The sequence below is a fragment of the Pelodiscus sinensis genome, chromosome 15, assembly GCF_049634645.1.
Source record: "Pelodiscus sinensis isolate JC-2024 chromosome 15, ASM4963464v1, whole genome shotgun sequence".
Taxonomy (NCBI): domain Eukaryota; kingdom Metazoa; phylum Chordata; order Testudines; family Trionychidae; genus Pelodiscus; species Pelodiscus sinensis.
Window position 1 is genome coordinate 23,096,569 of NC_134725.1, and position 17,999 is coordinate 23,114,567.

Here is a 17,999-nt window from a genome sequence, read left to right on the forward strand (position 1 = left end):
GCCTCTGTTTGTCAGAGGCTGGAGAGGGATGGCAGGAAACAAATCGCTTGATCACGGTCTTCGGTCCATCCTCTCTGGGGCACCTGGTGCTGGCCACTGTTGGCAGACAGGATACTGGGCTACATGGACCTTTGGTCTGATCCAGTACAGCCGTTCTTATGTTCTTATCACCTTAACATGATGGTGTCACACAGGACACATTTCTTTGTGATGTGACTAAACATGTAAACAGATTATTAGAAAAATTAATTTCAACTGTATTTTCAATAGTTTGACCAAAAATGTCTATAAGTTTTAGCCATGTGCCAAATTAAAAACCATTTTCCCTGGGATATCCATCAGAGAGACTGATCTGCCAGGAAGGGAAGAGTTTGATACCCAACTCCTACTGAAATTTGAGAGGAGACAAATAACTAAGTATGTCTTTGAAAATCATAATATGTTACAGTGCTTGGTCGCAAATAGATTTTACTATTGATGGAGATGGATCATATGGATCTTTTGACATAAGCAGTGCAGGAAATGTCACTGGCTCCTCCCCTCAACTCAGCACTTACTGTGGCGAAGTGTGTTGATTGGGAGACTGAAGGTTCTGTTCAATCCGCTGGTAATTGTGGATTTGCGTTGGGACTGGGATGGGGACAGAGTGCTTGTACTTGCTGCTGGACAACTGGCCTTGCTGGCTGTGGAATTGAAAAAAAAAAAAAAAAAGACTCTTGTGAGGAGAGAGTGTTTAATGAGTCACTGGCTGCAGGAAAGCATCCATCTTGCTCCTCTTCTCAGGTTGTGAGTTTACATGCTCTTATATCAAAGCCATCTCTTTAAAGGAAGGGCCTCTTCATACTTCCCCAAACCACTCATCTCTTTTTCCTCATTCAGACTGCCTTCCCACAGACTGTATTAGTCACATGATTCACCACACCCACTAGCTGCCTCAGATCCTCAGCTATGAAGCACATCCTTGAATAAAGGCCTTGATCACAAAGGATGTTGGCAAAGCATCATTTGTTGCCCAAAGCTACATCTGATTCATACAATGTCATTGCCAAAGAAATGGCATCTCCATGAGTCTCAGCATTCCAAGGCAAACACATAGTCCTTAGAAAATGAGCACATCTGCAAGTAAACTAAGTGTAGGGAGGCACCTCCTGGAGAAGAAATTGTAAGTGGCCTCTTCACTATACATGCATGCAGAATTCCAACTGGGATCAAGAGGAGATGAGTGTCTTAGGCCATGTCTCTACTTACCAGATGATCACACTCTGGTGATCAATCTTCTGGGGTTCGATTTAGTGGGAGTAGTAAAGACCTGCTAAACTGAATGCTGAGGGTGCCCCTGTCAGTCCAGATGTTGCCAGGAGTTAAAGGAAGTAGATGGGAGTGTTTCTCCCATCGACTCTCCCGTTATGGGGCCACCGCAGAAAATTGATGCAAGATATGTTGACTGCAGCTATGCAATTCACATAGCTGGAGTTGCGTATCTTGTTTTGATTTTTTTTTTTTGACAGCATAGACCTGGCTTTAGATTCATTCTGCAAATCACAGACTGCTGTCTACTTAAGTCCAAACAAGCTACATGGATCAGGCTCCAAAACTTATCCCTTTCAGGTGGCAGTTTTCTCCATTATTCCTTGCTTGCCTGCTACACTGTACAAAACTATGAAACCACACCACTGTGTGATTAAACTAAGTAGCTTCCTAAAATCCTTTCCCAAAGTCTTCAGGGAATTCCAGGATTAATTGCCATGGAAGTGTCACTTACTGCAGCAAACACTGAATATGTAGCTATTGCATGGCTATAGGAAGATTTTATAAGTGATGGAGGTTTCTGTAGTCTTCTCTCTTCTTCAGTCTGGCACATAAAAACATTGCCTATAGGGAATCTGGATCTATCTCTTAAAGGGAGGTGACCCACACTGTGTCCTGGACATAATCCACAGCAAAAGTGCTTAATACCAGCAAAGAAGAAAGATGAAACAAAACAAACTGAGAATTAAAAAAAGAAACTAGAGCTGTTGTTTTATATAGCCACCAAAAAATGTAAAGGCAAAAGGTGCTTTGCACAAAAGCCAACTATATCATGTAGTTGGCAGTGAAAATGTTTGGCAATGCCTATATGCTATTGCTTATTGGCAGATTTCCAGGACATGGTCCATAGCCCAGGAGGAAGTCACTCACCGCTTGAGCAGCACCAGGGGGCTGAAAAAGATGCTCTTGCAAAACTGGAAGATGTAGAAGTGACCTACTTACCATGAACAACCCACTTCAAGCTCATGATACCATCTACACGTTTTGTTAGTCTTTAAGGTGCTACTAGACTTTTCGTTGTTTTTTAAGTTTTTCCTGTTACAGACTAATTTGACTATCCCTCTGAAATTGCTTCAGGGGGTAGATGAGTTAGTTTGTACAGGATAAACTTAAAAAAACAACAAATAGTCTGGTAGCACTTTAAAGGCTAACAAAACTGGTTAATTATTAACATCCCTATTCCATATGGCTGATATGCTGTAAACAGGAGGACACATGTACCTTACATACAGGGAACTGACCAAATGGCCAAGACAACTAATAGCTGGTAACTAAACCTGAACCTAGCATGTGTTGGACATTGGAAACAGCTTTCAATCCACAGGCATCCAGAAATTCCCAAAGCCCAACAGATCAAGAAGGAAAGAGATTTCAGTTAACTAGCTGTAGCTAAATATGTAGCTAAGGTGGCATTAAACTCATTACTTTGGGATACATCCAAAGAAGTACACAGACACAATTTTAGACTGCATCTTCAATAGGGATGTGAGCGGGGAGAAAAAGACCCCAACCCTTGCATTTAATATGGGTTAATCATAGTCAGGTGACATTCTGGTTGACTTTCAGGAGCATAGTTCCCGAGAGCACAGTGACATCTAGAGACAAACACTCCACTACCAGCCAATCTCAAACAGCCTCTGTTATCTGACTCACTTGGGCAGTGTCCAAGGCTGCAGGGAGGGGCAGCGGAGGAAGGTGAAATGCTAATTGCAAGACTAGAGGCACAAACAAAGGGAAAGATATCACCTGCTAACAAGTGGTGCCAAAAGGAGAGGGAAAAGCCAGCCAATGGATCATCATGCATCAGCAGAGCCTATGTTTGAGTAGGGTGAAAAGACACCCTGGTAGGACTAGCTCAGAAGCATCTTCAGAGGGTGCTTGGCCTCCTCCACTTTGTTGGGCTGGGTTGGAGGCTCTCTTCCTATATTACACTGATCTCTTCCCCTTCCTGGAAGGGTAGATTTCTCCATAGAAGCACACAGGGACTGAGACCTGTTCCAAAGAAGCAATTGGCAGGGTCGCCGAAGGGAGAGGGAGAAGAGAGTAACTGCCCCTAGGGCCTGGTGAGTCAAAGAGGCCTAAAGCTTCGGCCACTGCTGCTGCCACAGTAGCAGCAGCCAGAGTCCCGGGCCCTTTAAATTGCTGCTGGAGTGCCATGCCACACACTCCAAGCAGCATTAAGGTCTGTGGGAAGGTGTTGCACAATGCTCTGAGCAGCTCTGGCCCTTCCAGGAGAGTGAAGCAACTCCCCCAAGTTGCCCAGAGGCCCATGGAGTCTATTGACTCTGCTGGCTTTAGGAATGAGTGTGTGGGATAGTGAAATGGCAGAGCAGTCATTTTACACTTTCGATGTCAATGGGACTCCGGCATCCTGATTTGGTGGAAAGAGAGCACAGCAAAAAGCAAGCCAGCATTTACAGTGACTGTCTGTGCATTATTGCCCACTGTTCTTTAGAATGAAGCCAAGTCCTTTAATGAAGACTGATCCCATGGCTGCACATGAATCAGTTAAATAATGAACTGCTAAAAAGCTTAGCAGGTGACTGCATGAGAAATCTCATGAAGTTAAACACAGCTGTGCTACATGCCTGCCAATTAGTTCCATCATCTTAGCAAGGCTCTGAGGTGTATTTCTCCCCCAGTTTCATAGGAGTTTAAGCAATGGCACATAATTGTGGGCTCTCTCTGGGAGAGGAGTATTTTCACACATGCAAGGGTGGGACTTCTCTAACATTTTGTGTTATTTTCCCACCCATAAAAAGTGCCGGGTTGACACAAAAGTCCTGCTCTTACTCAGAGCAGAGGCAGTATGATGGTCCTTATGGAAATGGGCCACCTTGAAGTCAAATCAGTCTTCTTGTGCAGTCAATGGATTGGAACCTATTGTGGCAGGGGGATGCAGAAGTCTGGTGGAGGACGGATACACAGAGGCTGTGTCTACACTGGCGCGATCTTGCACAAAAGTGGTCGCTCTTGCGCAAAAACTTGCTGCCTGTCTACACTGGCCACGTGTTCTTGCGCAAGTAAACTGACGTTCTAATGTATGAAATCAGTGCTTCTTGCGCCAGAACTTTGACGCTCCCACTCAGGAATAAGCCCTTTTGTACAACTGTTCTTGCGCAAGAGGCCAGTGTAGACAGGCAAGATGAATTTCTTGTGCAAGAAAGCCCTATGGTTAAAATGGCCATCGGAGCTTTCTTGTGCAAGAGAGCATCTACACTGGCATGGATGCTCTTGCGCAAAAGCACATCTCTTGCACAAAAGCACATGCCAGTGCAGATGCTCTCTTCTGGAAGAGTTTTTGCACAAGAACTCTTCCGCAAAAGAGTTCTTGCGCAAGAAGCTACCAGTGTAGACGTAGCCAGAGAGATGGTTGTGTGGTTTTGTGTTCCCTGAATAGGTTGCCAGAGACTGCTGCTCAGCCATTAGGCCAGATGGGCACCTGAAGTCCATTTGGAGTCAGCCTGTAGTGAAACCTAATTAGAATACCTGCTGCCAATTAAGGCCTATGGGCACACAATAAAAACCTTCCCTAAGGCAAGACAGGGGGAAAGAGAAAAGGGATGGACCAGAGGCGAGGTGAGGCAGAGCAAAAGCAAGCATTGTAGGCCACAAGCTAAAAGGGCCTGTTTCAAGAAGCAAGGGAGGATGTACCCAGGGAGCGGTTGGGGAAGTGGCCCAGGGAGGGCTGTCATTCAGTGGGGGCAAGGACCAGGTCTCACAGCCACACTCATGGCTATTACATAAGGTCCTGGGCTGGAACCCAGAGCAAGGGGTTGGGACTGGGTTCTTCCAACACACTCCCATCTGGTGGGCTGCCAGCCAGGAAAGAACCCTTGGACTATTAGCGGGGCTGACCTCCAAATCCCTGACTGGCCGATAATAAAAGGGCTCTTGGAGTGAGGTACCTTTGCCTCCTTGGCAGTGGAAGGGACACAGTGAGCCTCTGAGGCACACAAAAGCACTGCACCAAGAAGCACAGGACCCAGGGGCATAGCCCAAACCCATCATACTATGTCCAAAGGGGGAAGATCTGACAACACTGCTGTTCCCTACTGCCAAGCCAGTTATACAAACACCTCCCACAGTTCATCACTACAAACTGAACAGCTTTATCTCGCAGCAAGACTGACCCTTCCTGGATGGGAGATGTGCCTTATGCGGACCCAAAATATCTGAGCCAGTCCAGCTTCCTTCTTTGACTGCAGGACCCAACAGGGAAGCAACCTGCAGGAAAGGGCAGGGAAGTGGTGCTGCCCTTTCCCTCTATTTAAATACAATCGCCTTTTCTTCCTGCTCCTCAAAGATAAATAAAAATCACTTCCTTGCCAAATGCAAGCCAGCTACACACAAGCTCTAAGTGACTGAGGAGCCCTTTTCAAGCCCTTTTCACAAGCTCTAAGTGACTGAGGAGCCTTTTCCAAAACATGGTGGTATTGGAAAAGTCCCAGCAAAAGCTGTGCTTTTGGTTGATGTGCTGGCACCCTGGGGACTGAACCAGGGCTAAAAGCCTGAGGGTATGTTTACACTACCCCGCTAGTTCGAACGAGCGGGGTAATGTATGCATACCGAACTTGCTAATGAAGCCCGGGATTTGAATTTCCCGGGCTTCATTAGCATAAAGCCGGCGCCGCCATTTTTTAAAGCCCGCTAGTGCGAACCCCGTGCCGTGCGGCTACACGCGGCACGGGCTAGATAGTTCGAACTTCGTAGCCATTCCGAACTATCTGTACTCCTCGTGGAACGATAGTTCGGAATGGCTACGAAGTTCGAACTATCTAGCCAGTGCCGCATGTAGCCGCGCGGCACGGGGTTCGCACTAGCCGGCTTTTAAAAATGGCGGTGCCGGCTTTATGCTAATGAAGCCCGGGAAATTCAAATCCCGGGCTTCATTAGCAAGTTCGGTATGCATACATTACCCCCCTAGTTCGAACTAGCGGGGTAGTGTAGACATACCCTGAGTGACTACAGCCTGAGCTAAAAAGCCTACTTCTCTAGCTGCAACACTTGTACGCTCTGTGGACTGGACCCACGAGGGGAACTTTCACCAATGGGTTAAAGCTTGCACTCAGACTCATGCTTTTGTTGTATTACTAATGTTCTGGATGGGAGCTAAGGTCACATGCTGACCTCCAGAATGAAGGTTAAATCCAGTTCAGCTTCCTTTTCCCCTCGCCTTTCTGGGGAGGAGGGAATGCCTTTGAGGAGTTCAGACTCCACACCCAGGACTCATTATTTTTTTAAAAAATCGCTGTAAGTGTTGCCCTTTAATTCAAGGCCAAGCTTGACTGTGAGTTTCTGACCCCCACCTCCAAATTAACATTGGTGAAAAGATTCCTTTATTTCAGTGGGAGTTAGCTCAGTGATGGGCAACCCATAGGTTGAGGGCTGCATGAGTGGCCCTCCTTCACCTCAGTGAGTTGCAAGATTATTGTAAAAAGATGGTCTCCCAGCATAGGGTAGTTTTGCTACTTGTGCTTGCGTACCTAGAATTTGCAGGGAGTGCTGACTGAACCATAACTGTGCTTTGATGGTATGCAGAGGGAGCACTGGGCTCTGTCAATGTGTGCATTCAGCATGTACCTCACTTCACAGGCCCCTGCTTTATGTGGGTGTCACTTCAGTAATACCAAAAGGGAAAAAATGACACAGATTGAAACCCATGGAATGTGGGCAACAGCAAACAAAATGTTTATAAATATAACCCCAATGGGCCTCATGCAGCTCTTGGGCCACAGGCTGCCCACCACTGAGTTAGATCAAGGCCTAATTTGGAATTAATAATCTCACCATCTTCCTTCTGACCTTGCCGGGCTGGGAGAAGTGCTGTAAGGGGGTGAAGGAGAGGGTGTTCTTCCCCGGCTTTCCACAGCTGCTGAAGTTACCAGTGAGCTCCTGGAAAAGACAAATAGAAACCATTTAGTTGGCGCCTAGGAGGCAACTGTGCTTTCCTGCCCCTTATAGCTCCCCCAGCTCTACACCCCGCCCGCAAGATTTCATGCTATTTTCATGCATAACTGAATGTAAGTTAACTGAACTCTGCACTGCCTGGAGAAACAACTCATCCACCCACCACTTTTCTGCTCTTGCAAGAGATCCTTAATAGGGGTGTACATGTAATTTCTGCTCAGTTCAAAAGGGCCTCAAGTTAAATGAGAACTGGGGCCTCAGAATCTTTTTTTTTTTAAAAGAAGAATTGGAGGCTGGTTTTAAATACTCTTCTTTCTCCCTCAGCTCTGTTCCAATAAACACCAAGAAATTTCAACCCAATTATTGGGAAAGCAGTGAATTTTGGTGACAGTAGATGGATGTTAGATTAAATCAATAACAGATAGTAATGACAACAGCTGCTGCAAACATACTGCATTATTCACTATTCTAGTAATAAACTGTCAGGCTGTGTCTACATTGGCATGATTTTGTGAAAAAACATGCTGCCTGTCTTCCCTGGTAGGGAGTTCTTGCGCAAGAACACTGACATTCTAATGTGTGAAATCAGTGCTTCTTGTGCAAGAACTATGATGCTCCCGCTCAGGAATAAGTCTTCTTGTGCAACTGTTCTTGCGCAAGAGGCCAGTGTAGACAGGCAACATGAATTTCTTGCGCAAGAAAGCCTGATGGCTAAAATGGCCATCAGAGCTTTCTTGCGCAAGAGAGCGTTTACACTGGCACGGAGGCTCTTGCACAAAGGCACATGCCAGTGTAGAACTCTTGCCTTAAAGAGTATTTGCACAAGATCATGCCAATGTAGATGTAGCCTCAGCCTTTATCTCTTGTGCACCTCTTTTCATACAAGGTTCTCAAAGATGTCCTCCCCAGCACTCCTCCACATTACAGCAGGTATAACCCAGACACTGGGAAGCTAAGGGATTTGCTCAAGATCACCTAATGAGTCAGTGGCAAAGTTCAAAAGACTACACAGCTTTCCTGGCTCACAGGCCTGCAGAGGAAATAGGACACTACACTGCCTTCACAAGTCAAGGCTGTGGGACTGTGGACAAGTCACCTCCAGTTTTCTTAAGATAAAGACTTTTCCCTCCCTTCCTGGTTTCTCTAGAAAGTTTTTTTTTCCTCCCTGGCAGAGTACAGAAGGGAAGGGTCAGGGTTCCTATTACTGACTTCATGATGGATTCTAGTGCTACAGCAAGTCTACAGTGAGGCTTTGCATATGGGTAACAGAGAAGGACTTGGGAACTTTGCCTGACTGATGGAAAAACAGCTTGCCAGCAAGTTGGGCTGGGTTCCAACCCAAACCTCTTCCAATGAAAACTGGTATGTCACTGGGAATGGAATCAGAGAGCAGTTCCCTGGCCTCCCTGCTTTATCGCTGCGAGTCACTAAAAGTCCTCATCCAACATGCCAAGAAAATTATAAGGATTTCTCAATGCTAAAAATACAGCCCATATCTGGGGATCCCATTCAGGCCAATGTGGGGGACGGGAGCAAAGGGGACAACTGCCCCAGGGCTCAGCAATTAAAAGGGCCCAGAGCTCCTGACTGTCACCACTGCTGCTATGGCAGCAGCAGTGACCAGAGCTTTAGGTCCTTTAAATAGCCACTGCAGTGCTAAGTGACCCAGTCTGGAAGCCTCTGATGGGCTGGGGGACACCTTAGTCCCTGCCCCTCTTTACATTACCTAGGGACCCAGCAAGGCTGTTGGCACCCTGAGTCCTATTATAACATGGTTCCAGGCTGCTGCATACGTGGTATCTTCACATTGTTCCTTATGAAACAGGATAAGTTACAACTAGGTCACTGACAGATGTGTCACTGAAGCAAACATAGGGTCTCAAATATAGAGTTAATTAAGCAAAATCTTTCTCAAACTCAGTTGAGTTAAATGCTGAATCTATTCCAGAGGGTAACCGTTCTAATTGTTAACAGGCTAATACTCTTACTCGCTGTACATGAGGCTGTCCTGGATGGGTTTCCCTCCTGCTGCCTCAGCAGTTATATCACCTGTGCCAAGAAAGTGAAGAAATGCATTAGGTTTGGGTCATATCCTTAAAAGCTTTTAGATGTTCAGAATGACTGATTTTAATGTTCTGTTTCTCCAAGACTGAGAGAAACTTGATTACTGAGCAGCCTTTAAAGGCTCTGTTTTGCTGAGTCACTGAAGTCAGCATCTGGTTTTATTCTGATCCCCGTGGCCTGAGGCTTTGAAGGATTTGGTTTGACAGGAGGTATTTTTGGAAAGGGGCAGAGACGTGACAGAGGTGTTTTGAAGCATTAGCATGTGTCCTTTGGTGCAAGCCGTTATCTGCTTTGCAAACACAGTGACATGTTTTGCATGTAGGGCTCCAACACATCTATACTCCAAGTAGCAAAATTCCTATCTGACCATGTGGAGTAGCAGTTGGATACACAGAAAAGCTCATCCCTGCCAAATAATTAAAATGCTGGAAATGTGGTTCAGTGTCAGACAGTACTACACAGCGCATATTCCTTTTACTAAAGAGAGTAAAAGCAATGTTGAGTTCTTCTTTCACACTCTAAGTACATGCACACAAACACGCACCTTCCAAACCTACAGAAAAGTTCAAATGTTAGCAAGATCAGTGGGAAGGAGCAAGTTCAATTCAGTAAAGCACCTGAAACACATGCTTCTTCAGTCTTCTACTGAACAGGCATGCCACTGCAGAATCAGAGTCCTATTTTTATGTCCATGTGTTTATATGAACACGTTGCAATGTACATGCAATTTGTGAAGCAAGTGTATGTAAGCACACACAGAGAATAAGAGACATTTATGACAGAATTTTTAAAAAGGTCAACTTTCTGAGTAAGTGAAGAAAGAATTTATTGAAGGCACTTGTGTGAAACAAAGGGCCTGAGATGGGATGGAATGAAAATAGTTCCTGGGCAAGCACTACATTCATCTGTAAGCCTACATTGCTTCTTCCTCCCTTCGCTTTTCAGTTCTCATGCTCAATTCAGGTCCAAGTCCTGAAAGATTCCTTCTTTTCAAGTCCTTACTTTGAAGCTATTTAGTTACAGAATGTACTACAATTCAATCAGTGTGCTAGATGTTTCCTCAGTCTGGAGAACCCAAACATTCCCTCTTTACAGTCAAAATGCATACATCTATCAGTGTTTTGGATTTCCAGAAATGGAAAATACACTACAAAAAGCTTGGCTTACCTGACAACTGTGCTGGGACCATAACAAAGTCATCTGTGTCACAGGAGGAATTCTTACTGCTACTTTCAGCAGAGTCCTTAGACCCATGCAGAAAACCAGGGGAGTCCTGGGCAGGAGACACCAGAGACTTCTTCCGCAGCTGCTGGATCTCTCCTAAGGACTGGTTAAAGCAAGGAAAACAAACACAGGCTTTAATACAGCCCAAACTCTTACTGATAGATGGGAGTGGGCTGCCAACTCACTCGGATACTTCCTTTACGGAGTGAAAAACAACAGTATCTTTCAAAGTGAAATCCAAGTCAGAAGAGCACTTCTTTTGAGTGCTAAAACATGGCACTGGTACATCACTGTGCCCTGGAACAATTTCTCTGAGGTAGGCACTACTCTTTGCTTAGACTTTCCTGATGGACAGACTCCTGGTCCCTCAAAGAAGGAACTGACTCCATCACTGATCCCGGGCTCCCTGCAGTGTTTCAAAGAAGCGCTGGGAGGCTAAGGTCACTGGGGACTCAGCAAGGGAGGGAGCAGGAGCTAGTGCTGGGGGGAGCTGGCTTAAAAGCCAGTTCCTCCCAGTATCATCTTTGTGGGGGACAGGAGGGTAGCGGGACTAGGCAAGAGCTGGGAATCAGAGCTGTGCCTCTGCTTTTTAAGTGTATGAGTTGACTAAACTAGTTGATTAGTTGATTAAACTAAATTTAACATCTCTAGAGAAAGAATAGTCATCACCTTTGTCCTCTCTCATTCCCATCACACCACTATTGCCCTGACCAAAGAAGTTCAAAAGGCCACTTTCATCAACAGTCACTGGAATCAAGCTTTCAAGTCAGTAAGCTGGGGGAAAGTCACTTTACTGGCAAGTTAATATTCAGCCCTTCAGAGGAAAGTTTTAGTGGTTAAGTAATGAGGGGAGGCAGACAAGTTCAGATCCACTCTTCTGAGCCCACCTGACTGTGGCAAGTCTGGGGCTGAGCAGACAGCTTTGGTGAACATGCTTCTGGGCAGGTTCACATCCTGCAAAAGAAGGTGGATTGTGCTGTCAACCTGTCCAGACTAGTGCTAGATGGTAAATTAATGACTAGTACTGGTTCTTAGGAGTCTTGCAGCTCTAGAGACACTAGATGGTGTCATTAATGCAAGCTTCACTCACTTCAGGCTCTGCATAATGGAGACAAACTGGGGTGCGCCTAGTGGAGAGAGAAAGTCATTTTAGGACCCCAACCCAGGTTCTACCACACAGGAGCTTGCAACAGGCACAGACTGAATTACTAAGGTGTTACAATTTTCAGTAACTTTAGGCAATGAAAGCAAAGACCTTATTTCAAATGAGCAAATGAGGCAGCAAAGTAGAAAGGGAAAAACAGCCAGTGTACTGGTAGGACTGTTAAGAAAACCTCTGTACATCTGCAGGTTGTACTTACGGGAGGCGAGGCCAGGTGGGAAGTGGAAGAACTGCTGGAGGAACTACCAGAGCCTGAGCTTGGATAAGAAGGCATTGGCACACAAGCAGCTGGGAAAAGAAAGAAACTGTCAAACGTTCTTACTAGCCAACAACACAATGACTGAAAGGGCTTTTTTAGTCTTCTTTCCCATCAGGTCTCATATACCAAATGATGCCACTTAATAGAGGGAAAACCAATATTTGGTTCAGTTTAAATGAGAAAAACTTGCCTCTCCTACATTCTTGTACACAGCCATTTGACATCAATTATCTAGATTATAGTGCTACTGCAGGGTAAGCAGCATCCTGAGTTTGGAATGTCCATATTAGGCAGCTCTATGTTAGACCCTTCCCAGTAAGCTGGGAGATGTTTTGATATTTTAATGGTTTACATGAGCCAGAAAGTAGTAATTTCTCTTCTTTTCTCTCCCACTTGCACTGTCAAAAAATAACAGCCCTGGCTTAATTTTATTAATCCACAGGACTGAGTGTACTGATTCCATGTACACAGTGAATACTGTAGAAATAGTTAATGAGAAAAAAAACTTTCTGTTTAAAGTAAAACTGTTTCATGGCTAACACTATTAGTATAAACAAAGTCCTTCATTGTAATATTTTATCAGTCAGGTAACTACATGCATCTTAATTCTTTAACCCTGAGGAAGATGTTCAGTGATTGGGTGTGAAGATGGAGAGATGGTCTACCCACAAGGAAGAGCTGGGTCAGAATCCTTTGGGCTGTGGACAGGGCAGCAATTAAAACTGTTTCCACATACACTTTAATTAGGATTGGTCCTGCCTTGCCTTGATGGCCTTCTGAGGTCTCTTCCAGCTCTATGTTTCTATGATGCTATGACACACTTCTCCCCTTACTCTGGCCTGCATGTGGAGCTTGCCTTCTCTCCTCTGCCCAGTTTATAACAGTAAGAAGTGGCTCCATAATTACATCCTAGGAGGGAGCATAAGAGTGACACAGCCAGAGGTGAAGGACATGGCCAGCTGATAATGTAAGCCAGGGAAGGCACAGCCTTCCTAAAACTGCCTATATGCCCAACCGCCAAAGGCTGGGGCTGCCACTGGGGAGAGCTGGTGCTGCGGTGCTAGGGAGGAATGGGGCCAAGGCTGTAGCATGGCAGTCCCAGCTCTCCACATGGCCAGGAAGCATTTGGATGGAAGTTGGGTGGACCTAGTTTCCAGGGGCAGGGCCTCAGGTGGAAGGGGCAGGCCTCGGGCTTGCCTTCCCCAACAGAGCTTTCACCCACTACCCATGCTGAAGGGGGTATCCCAAAGGAGGGTGGGAAGGCTTCCTCAGTAGTCAGTGATAAAGGGAGGCTACTAAAAGGAGCCAGTGGAGAGAAGACAGATGTGTCCCTTGTCTTGGAATCCCAAGGCTGGTATCTATTCATCCTCAGAGTTCTAAGGCAGTGGTTCTTGAACGGTGGGTTGGGACACCAAAATGGGTCATGACCCCATTTTAATTGGGGTCGGTAGGGCTGGCATTAGACTTGCTGGAGCTCATAGTCAAAGCCTGCAGCCCTGCAATCTAAGGGTAAAACTGAAGCCCGGGATCTTCAGTCCAGCGTATCTAGGTTCAGGTTACAGGTGCTCTATCCAGGGCTTCATCTGTGGCTGGCTCTCCCATCAAGGACAGGTGGGAGTGAGTTTTGGCCACCCTACTTGGTTGGGCTCAAGCTTTGGTACTCCTCTCCTGAAGTCATATAGTAATTTTTATTGTCAGAAGGGGCTGCAGTGCAACGAAGTTGGAGAATTCTAATGGGTAAGCCCATCTGTGTGGGAGGAAAGCTTCTTTTTCTGTAACTTCTGTGTCTATTCCGAGAGTGGGTGAGACTGCACACCCAGCAAGCCATCTGGTTATGACACACTGGCCTGCCATTGATGAGAAAGAAAAGTATCCCTAATATGGAAAATTGTGGAAGGAATGCCAAAGGCTTAGGGTGCTCAGTTAAATATCAGATACAGAGAATGCATTTTCAGCTCCCATATCTTCTAGCTGGTACTTGCACCCAAACTCAAGAAATAACACAAACAGTCTGAGGAAACCCATATGTATGTGGACAGCTGAATCCTATGTAGCACTTCCTTTGAATTGACTGGGATTCCCACATGTAGACAGATTGTAATTCAATCCCAACTCCCTTCTCAAGATCTAGGAAAACATTAAGCCAGAAAAAGTCTTCGAGTTTTAACCTGCGAACTGTTACAGGAAGTACAAATAACTGCACCAGAACCACTCCCCATTTCTTAGCAGAGGTCTAACAGATAAGTAACTGCACCGAGGTCTTTCACTACCAAGATTTTGCAGATTTTGCAAAATCACTGCACTGCGTACTATACACTGACTGTGGTATGTGCTTTACTGTTTATTTTTTTCCTAGGATGATCATTTTTAGTATTCGGAAACTCTTAGATAAATCTGGGGCCTTTCTTTCTATTTTTGTCTGTTTGCAGTAGACGTAAGGGTGGGAAGAAATAAATCCATAAATCCAAGGGCAGGAAGAAAATGTTTTCCACTATGTAGCTAAATTCAAAAAAAAATTACAGCTGTTAAACTACATAAACTAAACACATCTTTGGATGTAGTTTCCTTGACGGCTATTTCATTATTTCATCCTCCCCCTCCAACCTGATTGACTTCATTGTAGGTTTGTAAGGCTAACTCACAAGATCTGGACATTTACAACTGTCATATTCACTCTCTGTGAATTAGTTATATATTTGACTCTCTCTTAATAATAAAAAAAAAAAAAAACAAACCCACAATCCGGTGCATGACAGCAATACAGAACTGCATGAAAAAAAATGCACAAAGCATTTTTGCCTATCAAGGTATTTAATCTAAGTTTAAAAATTTTAAGGGAATAAACTTTTTGGAACATGATGTTTTCTCGACCAAGTTGGACGAAGGAATACCCCAAATACTAAAATTGCCAGGCTTCAATGTAAGGTAAAAGCATTAACTCTTGTCATAATCTTCACCAGCCTGCTCAAATTTCATTTCAGTATGGGCTTTATAAATTGTCTTGAAAAGTCAGTTGCAGCTGAAAAGTAGTACAAAAGTCTCCTTCTGGCAACCATTTAACATATAAAGAAGCTGGATAGAATGTTATAAACATCTGTAGCTTTCTTGGTTTTTGTAAACTGCTAATGTTTCAGCAATTTCTAAGGAGGCAGTATTCTGGGGATTGCAAGGCACAGAAGAAAAAGGTAAAATTCAATAAAAATACCCCTTTAAATCTTTGAAAAGTTAGCTATTGTAATATGCCTAATGAGGTGTACAGATGATTTTGCTGGTCTTTGCTTTGTGAGTATTTACAGAAAGATCAGAAAGTCAGTATCATAGAGGTAAGTCAAGCATACTAAACAGAACATATTGTTCTATGTGTTGAAACCATCTCCTTAGTATTATGTATCAAATGAATGCAGACTATTTCTCACGCCAGCTGGTATCTCTCTTGCAAAGCAGTTTCGAAGAGAGATCCAATTAGTCATTACAAATGGGAACAAAGAGCTAACATCACAGTCTCTAGACTTTAAGGCCAGAAGAGACCATTACGATCCTCTAATCCACTGGTCTTCAACCTTTTTACACCCAAGATCACTTTTCAAATCTTAGAACAATCAAAGATCTACCACTCCATGCTTCCCCCAAAACCCTACCCTTTCCTTGAAGCCCTGCCCTCTCTATTCTCCTCTTCTCCATCACCTGCTATCCCCAGCCCTTATACACTCTACACTGCCACTTTTTTCCCAATTCCTATGTAGGAAGAAGTTTTTCCAATATTTGGCCGTCTAGACTGGACCAAATGTCAGAAAAATCCCTTCTTTTGGAATTCCCCTTATTCCTCATGGAACGAGGAACATAGGGGTTACCGAAAGAGCATGTTAGCTCTTCTACTAAAAAAAGAACAAATGAAATCCCTTGACGTGGAAGAGTTTTTCCAGGATATCTCTGGAATCCTGGAAAAACTCCTGCAGTCTAACCATACCCTCACTGGGTTGAGACAGTATGTGTGGGCTTTGGGATGGGAATGAGGGATTTGGGTGTGGGAAGGGGTGAGAGGTGCAAGCTCTGGGAGGAAATCTGGATGCAGGAGGAGGTGGAGAAGGGGATGCTGGCTTGGGGAGGGAGCTCCAGGCTGGGGAGTGTTGGGGTCAGCTGGAGGGTTGTGGTACTAAGCAAGCCACAGTCTTGTGGCTGTGAGGGTGCAGGAATTTGGATTGCGGTATGTGAGGGGCTCAGGGCAGTGGGTTCCAGTGTATGATAGGCTCAGATCTAGGGTCTGGGGGGGGGGGGTGCAGGAATGTTATAATGGTGTGGCCAGATGGGGGCTTGGCCCCAATTAGGGGTTTGTTGTCCACGCTTCATTTTTAAATAAAATACTATGTCAAACACAAAAAGTTTCTGCATTGTCTTTATTTATGAGAAGGGAAGGGAACCTGTTTTGAGTCAGTGGGTCACTGACCCACAGAAAAGTCAGCTGGGGCCACACAAGGGAGATGCAAAAAACCCAAAAACAAACCACCTTCCTCCCAAACCCTCTCCCCCCCCCCCGAGCCTCACTAATGTGGCCCCAACTGTGCTGATGGGAGCAGAGGGGCATGGTATTGGGGATGGGTGCTAGTGGGTACTGGGGCAGGGGACAGAGTGCTGGGGCAGGGGCAGGGTTCTGCAGCAGGGCACAGGGGAGAGGGAACAGGGTGCTGGGGGGGAGGGCACAGGGTTCTGCAGCAGGGGACAGGGTACCAGTGGGAGCAGGGTGCTGGGGTGGGGGCTGGGTTCTGCAACAGGGGCCAGCAGGGAACAGGAGAGAGGGGACAGGGTGCTGGGAGGAGGGGACAGGGTTCTGCAGCAGGGGACAGGGGGTCAGTGGGGGCAGGGAGTCCCCTGCACCAGCCTCCTCCCAGGACACTCCCCCCGTCCCTGCAGAGGAGGGAAGCCCCTGCACGTGCCTCCTTCGGGACCGACTCCCCTTCCCGCAGAGGAGGGAAGCTCTGGCGCGCGCCTCCTCTGGGGATCCCCCACCCCTGCAAGTTTCGGCACACCACAGATCTGAGGGAGGGGAGCAGCCAGCGCCCCTGGAAGTGGTGTGCTGCTGCAGGACTTCTGTCCACCCTGCAGGAAGCCGGCACTACCTCAATTTTAACTGGAGGTATGTAGTAGGGCTTCTCGGGGGTGGGAGGAAATGGGGGTGCCGCGGCTCTAGTCTGACCTCCTGCGTATTGTAGGCAAACAGACCCTCACCTGCCCACTGCTGAAATAGACCCTTAACCTCTGACCCACAGAGTTTAAACCACATCGTGGTTTAAAGACTTCAAGTTACAGAAAATTCACTAGTTTAAACCTGAAAGTGAGCCATGCACTATCTTAAAGAGGAAAACAAAAGTCCCTGGAGTTTCTGACAATCTGACCTGGAAGAAAATTCCTTCCCAACCCCAAATATGGTGAGCAGTATGCATTCCACTTAACAGCAATTGTATTTACTGAGGTGAGACTGCCAAACAGCTTTGCCTCTGCACGGTTGGTGATTATGACGCACTGTAACCAATCTCACATGCATATCCAAGGTCCTACAGCACCTATCTACGAGAAATGACACTCTCAATAGAAGGGTGTCTCTTATTATTTTATTGATATTGTTACACTTCTAAGATACATCTCTCATTGCAGGTCATAACTCACAAGTTAAATAACAAAAGACCATACAAGTAAACAAAACCCAAGGCCCCATACCCAGCATGTAGGCTACAGCCAGTGGCAAGCAGACAGCTCTTGCAGCATGCGCTGAATGTCAACACACTTGGGGCTCTTATATCTCTATGGAGGAGATGGAGCAGGAGGGAAATGCACCCCAGAACTGTAGAGGATAGACCAGTGGAGGCCTGGGTTGCATTCCTAGCTCTACTGCAGACTGCTATATGATCCTGAGTAAATACCTTGCCTACCCAGGCCTGTTTCTTCTCCCACCCTTTGTACTAGCTGTGTAAACTGTGAGCCCTTTCCGTCAGGCACTGTTTCTAAGTGTATGTCTGTAAGCGTGATGCATCCCAGGATAGGGCCGTGATCTTAATTGAGGCCTCTACAGGATACCTA

General features: G+C 45.8%; 1 protein-coding gene across 4 annotated transcripts in view; it reads right to left on the reverse strand.

Annotated features, from left to right (window-relative positions):
* Nucleotides 1–17,999, reverse strand: part of ULK1 (unc-51 like autophagy activating kinase 1) — a 150,823-nt gene that overhangs the window by 35,912 nt on the left and 96,912 nt on the right. For 2 of the 4 annotated variants that reach the window (XM_014572209.2, XM_075898410.1), the window contains exons 12-16: nucleotides 11,868–11,956; nucleotides 10,450–10,609; nucleotides 9,207–9,267; nucleotides 7,099–7,203; nucleotides 558–683 (exon numbers count right to left, since the gene is read on the reverse strand). In XM_014572209.2, the coding sequence (XP_014427695.2) occupies nucleotides 558–683; nucleotides 7,099–7,203; nucleotides 9,207–9,267; nucleotides 10,450–10,609; nucleotides 11,868–11,956 (541 nt within the window). The remainder of the gene's footprint in view (nucleotides 1–557; nucleotides 684–7,098; nucleotides 7,204–9,206; nucleotides 9,268–10,449; nucleotides 10,610–11,867; nucleotides 11,957–17,999) is intronic. The other 2 variants (XM_075898408.1, XM_075898409.1) reach the window with 2 other exon arrangements.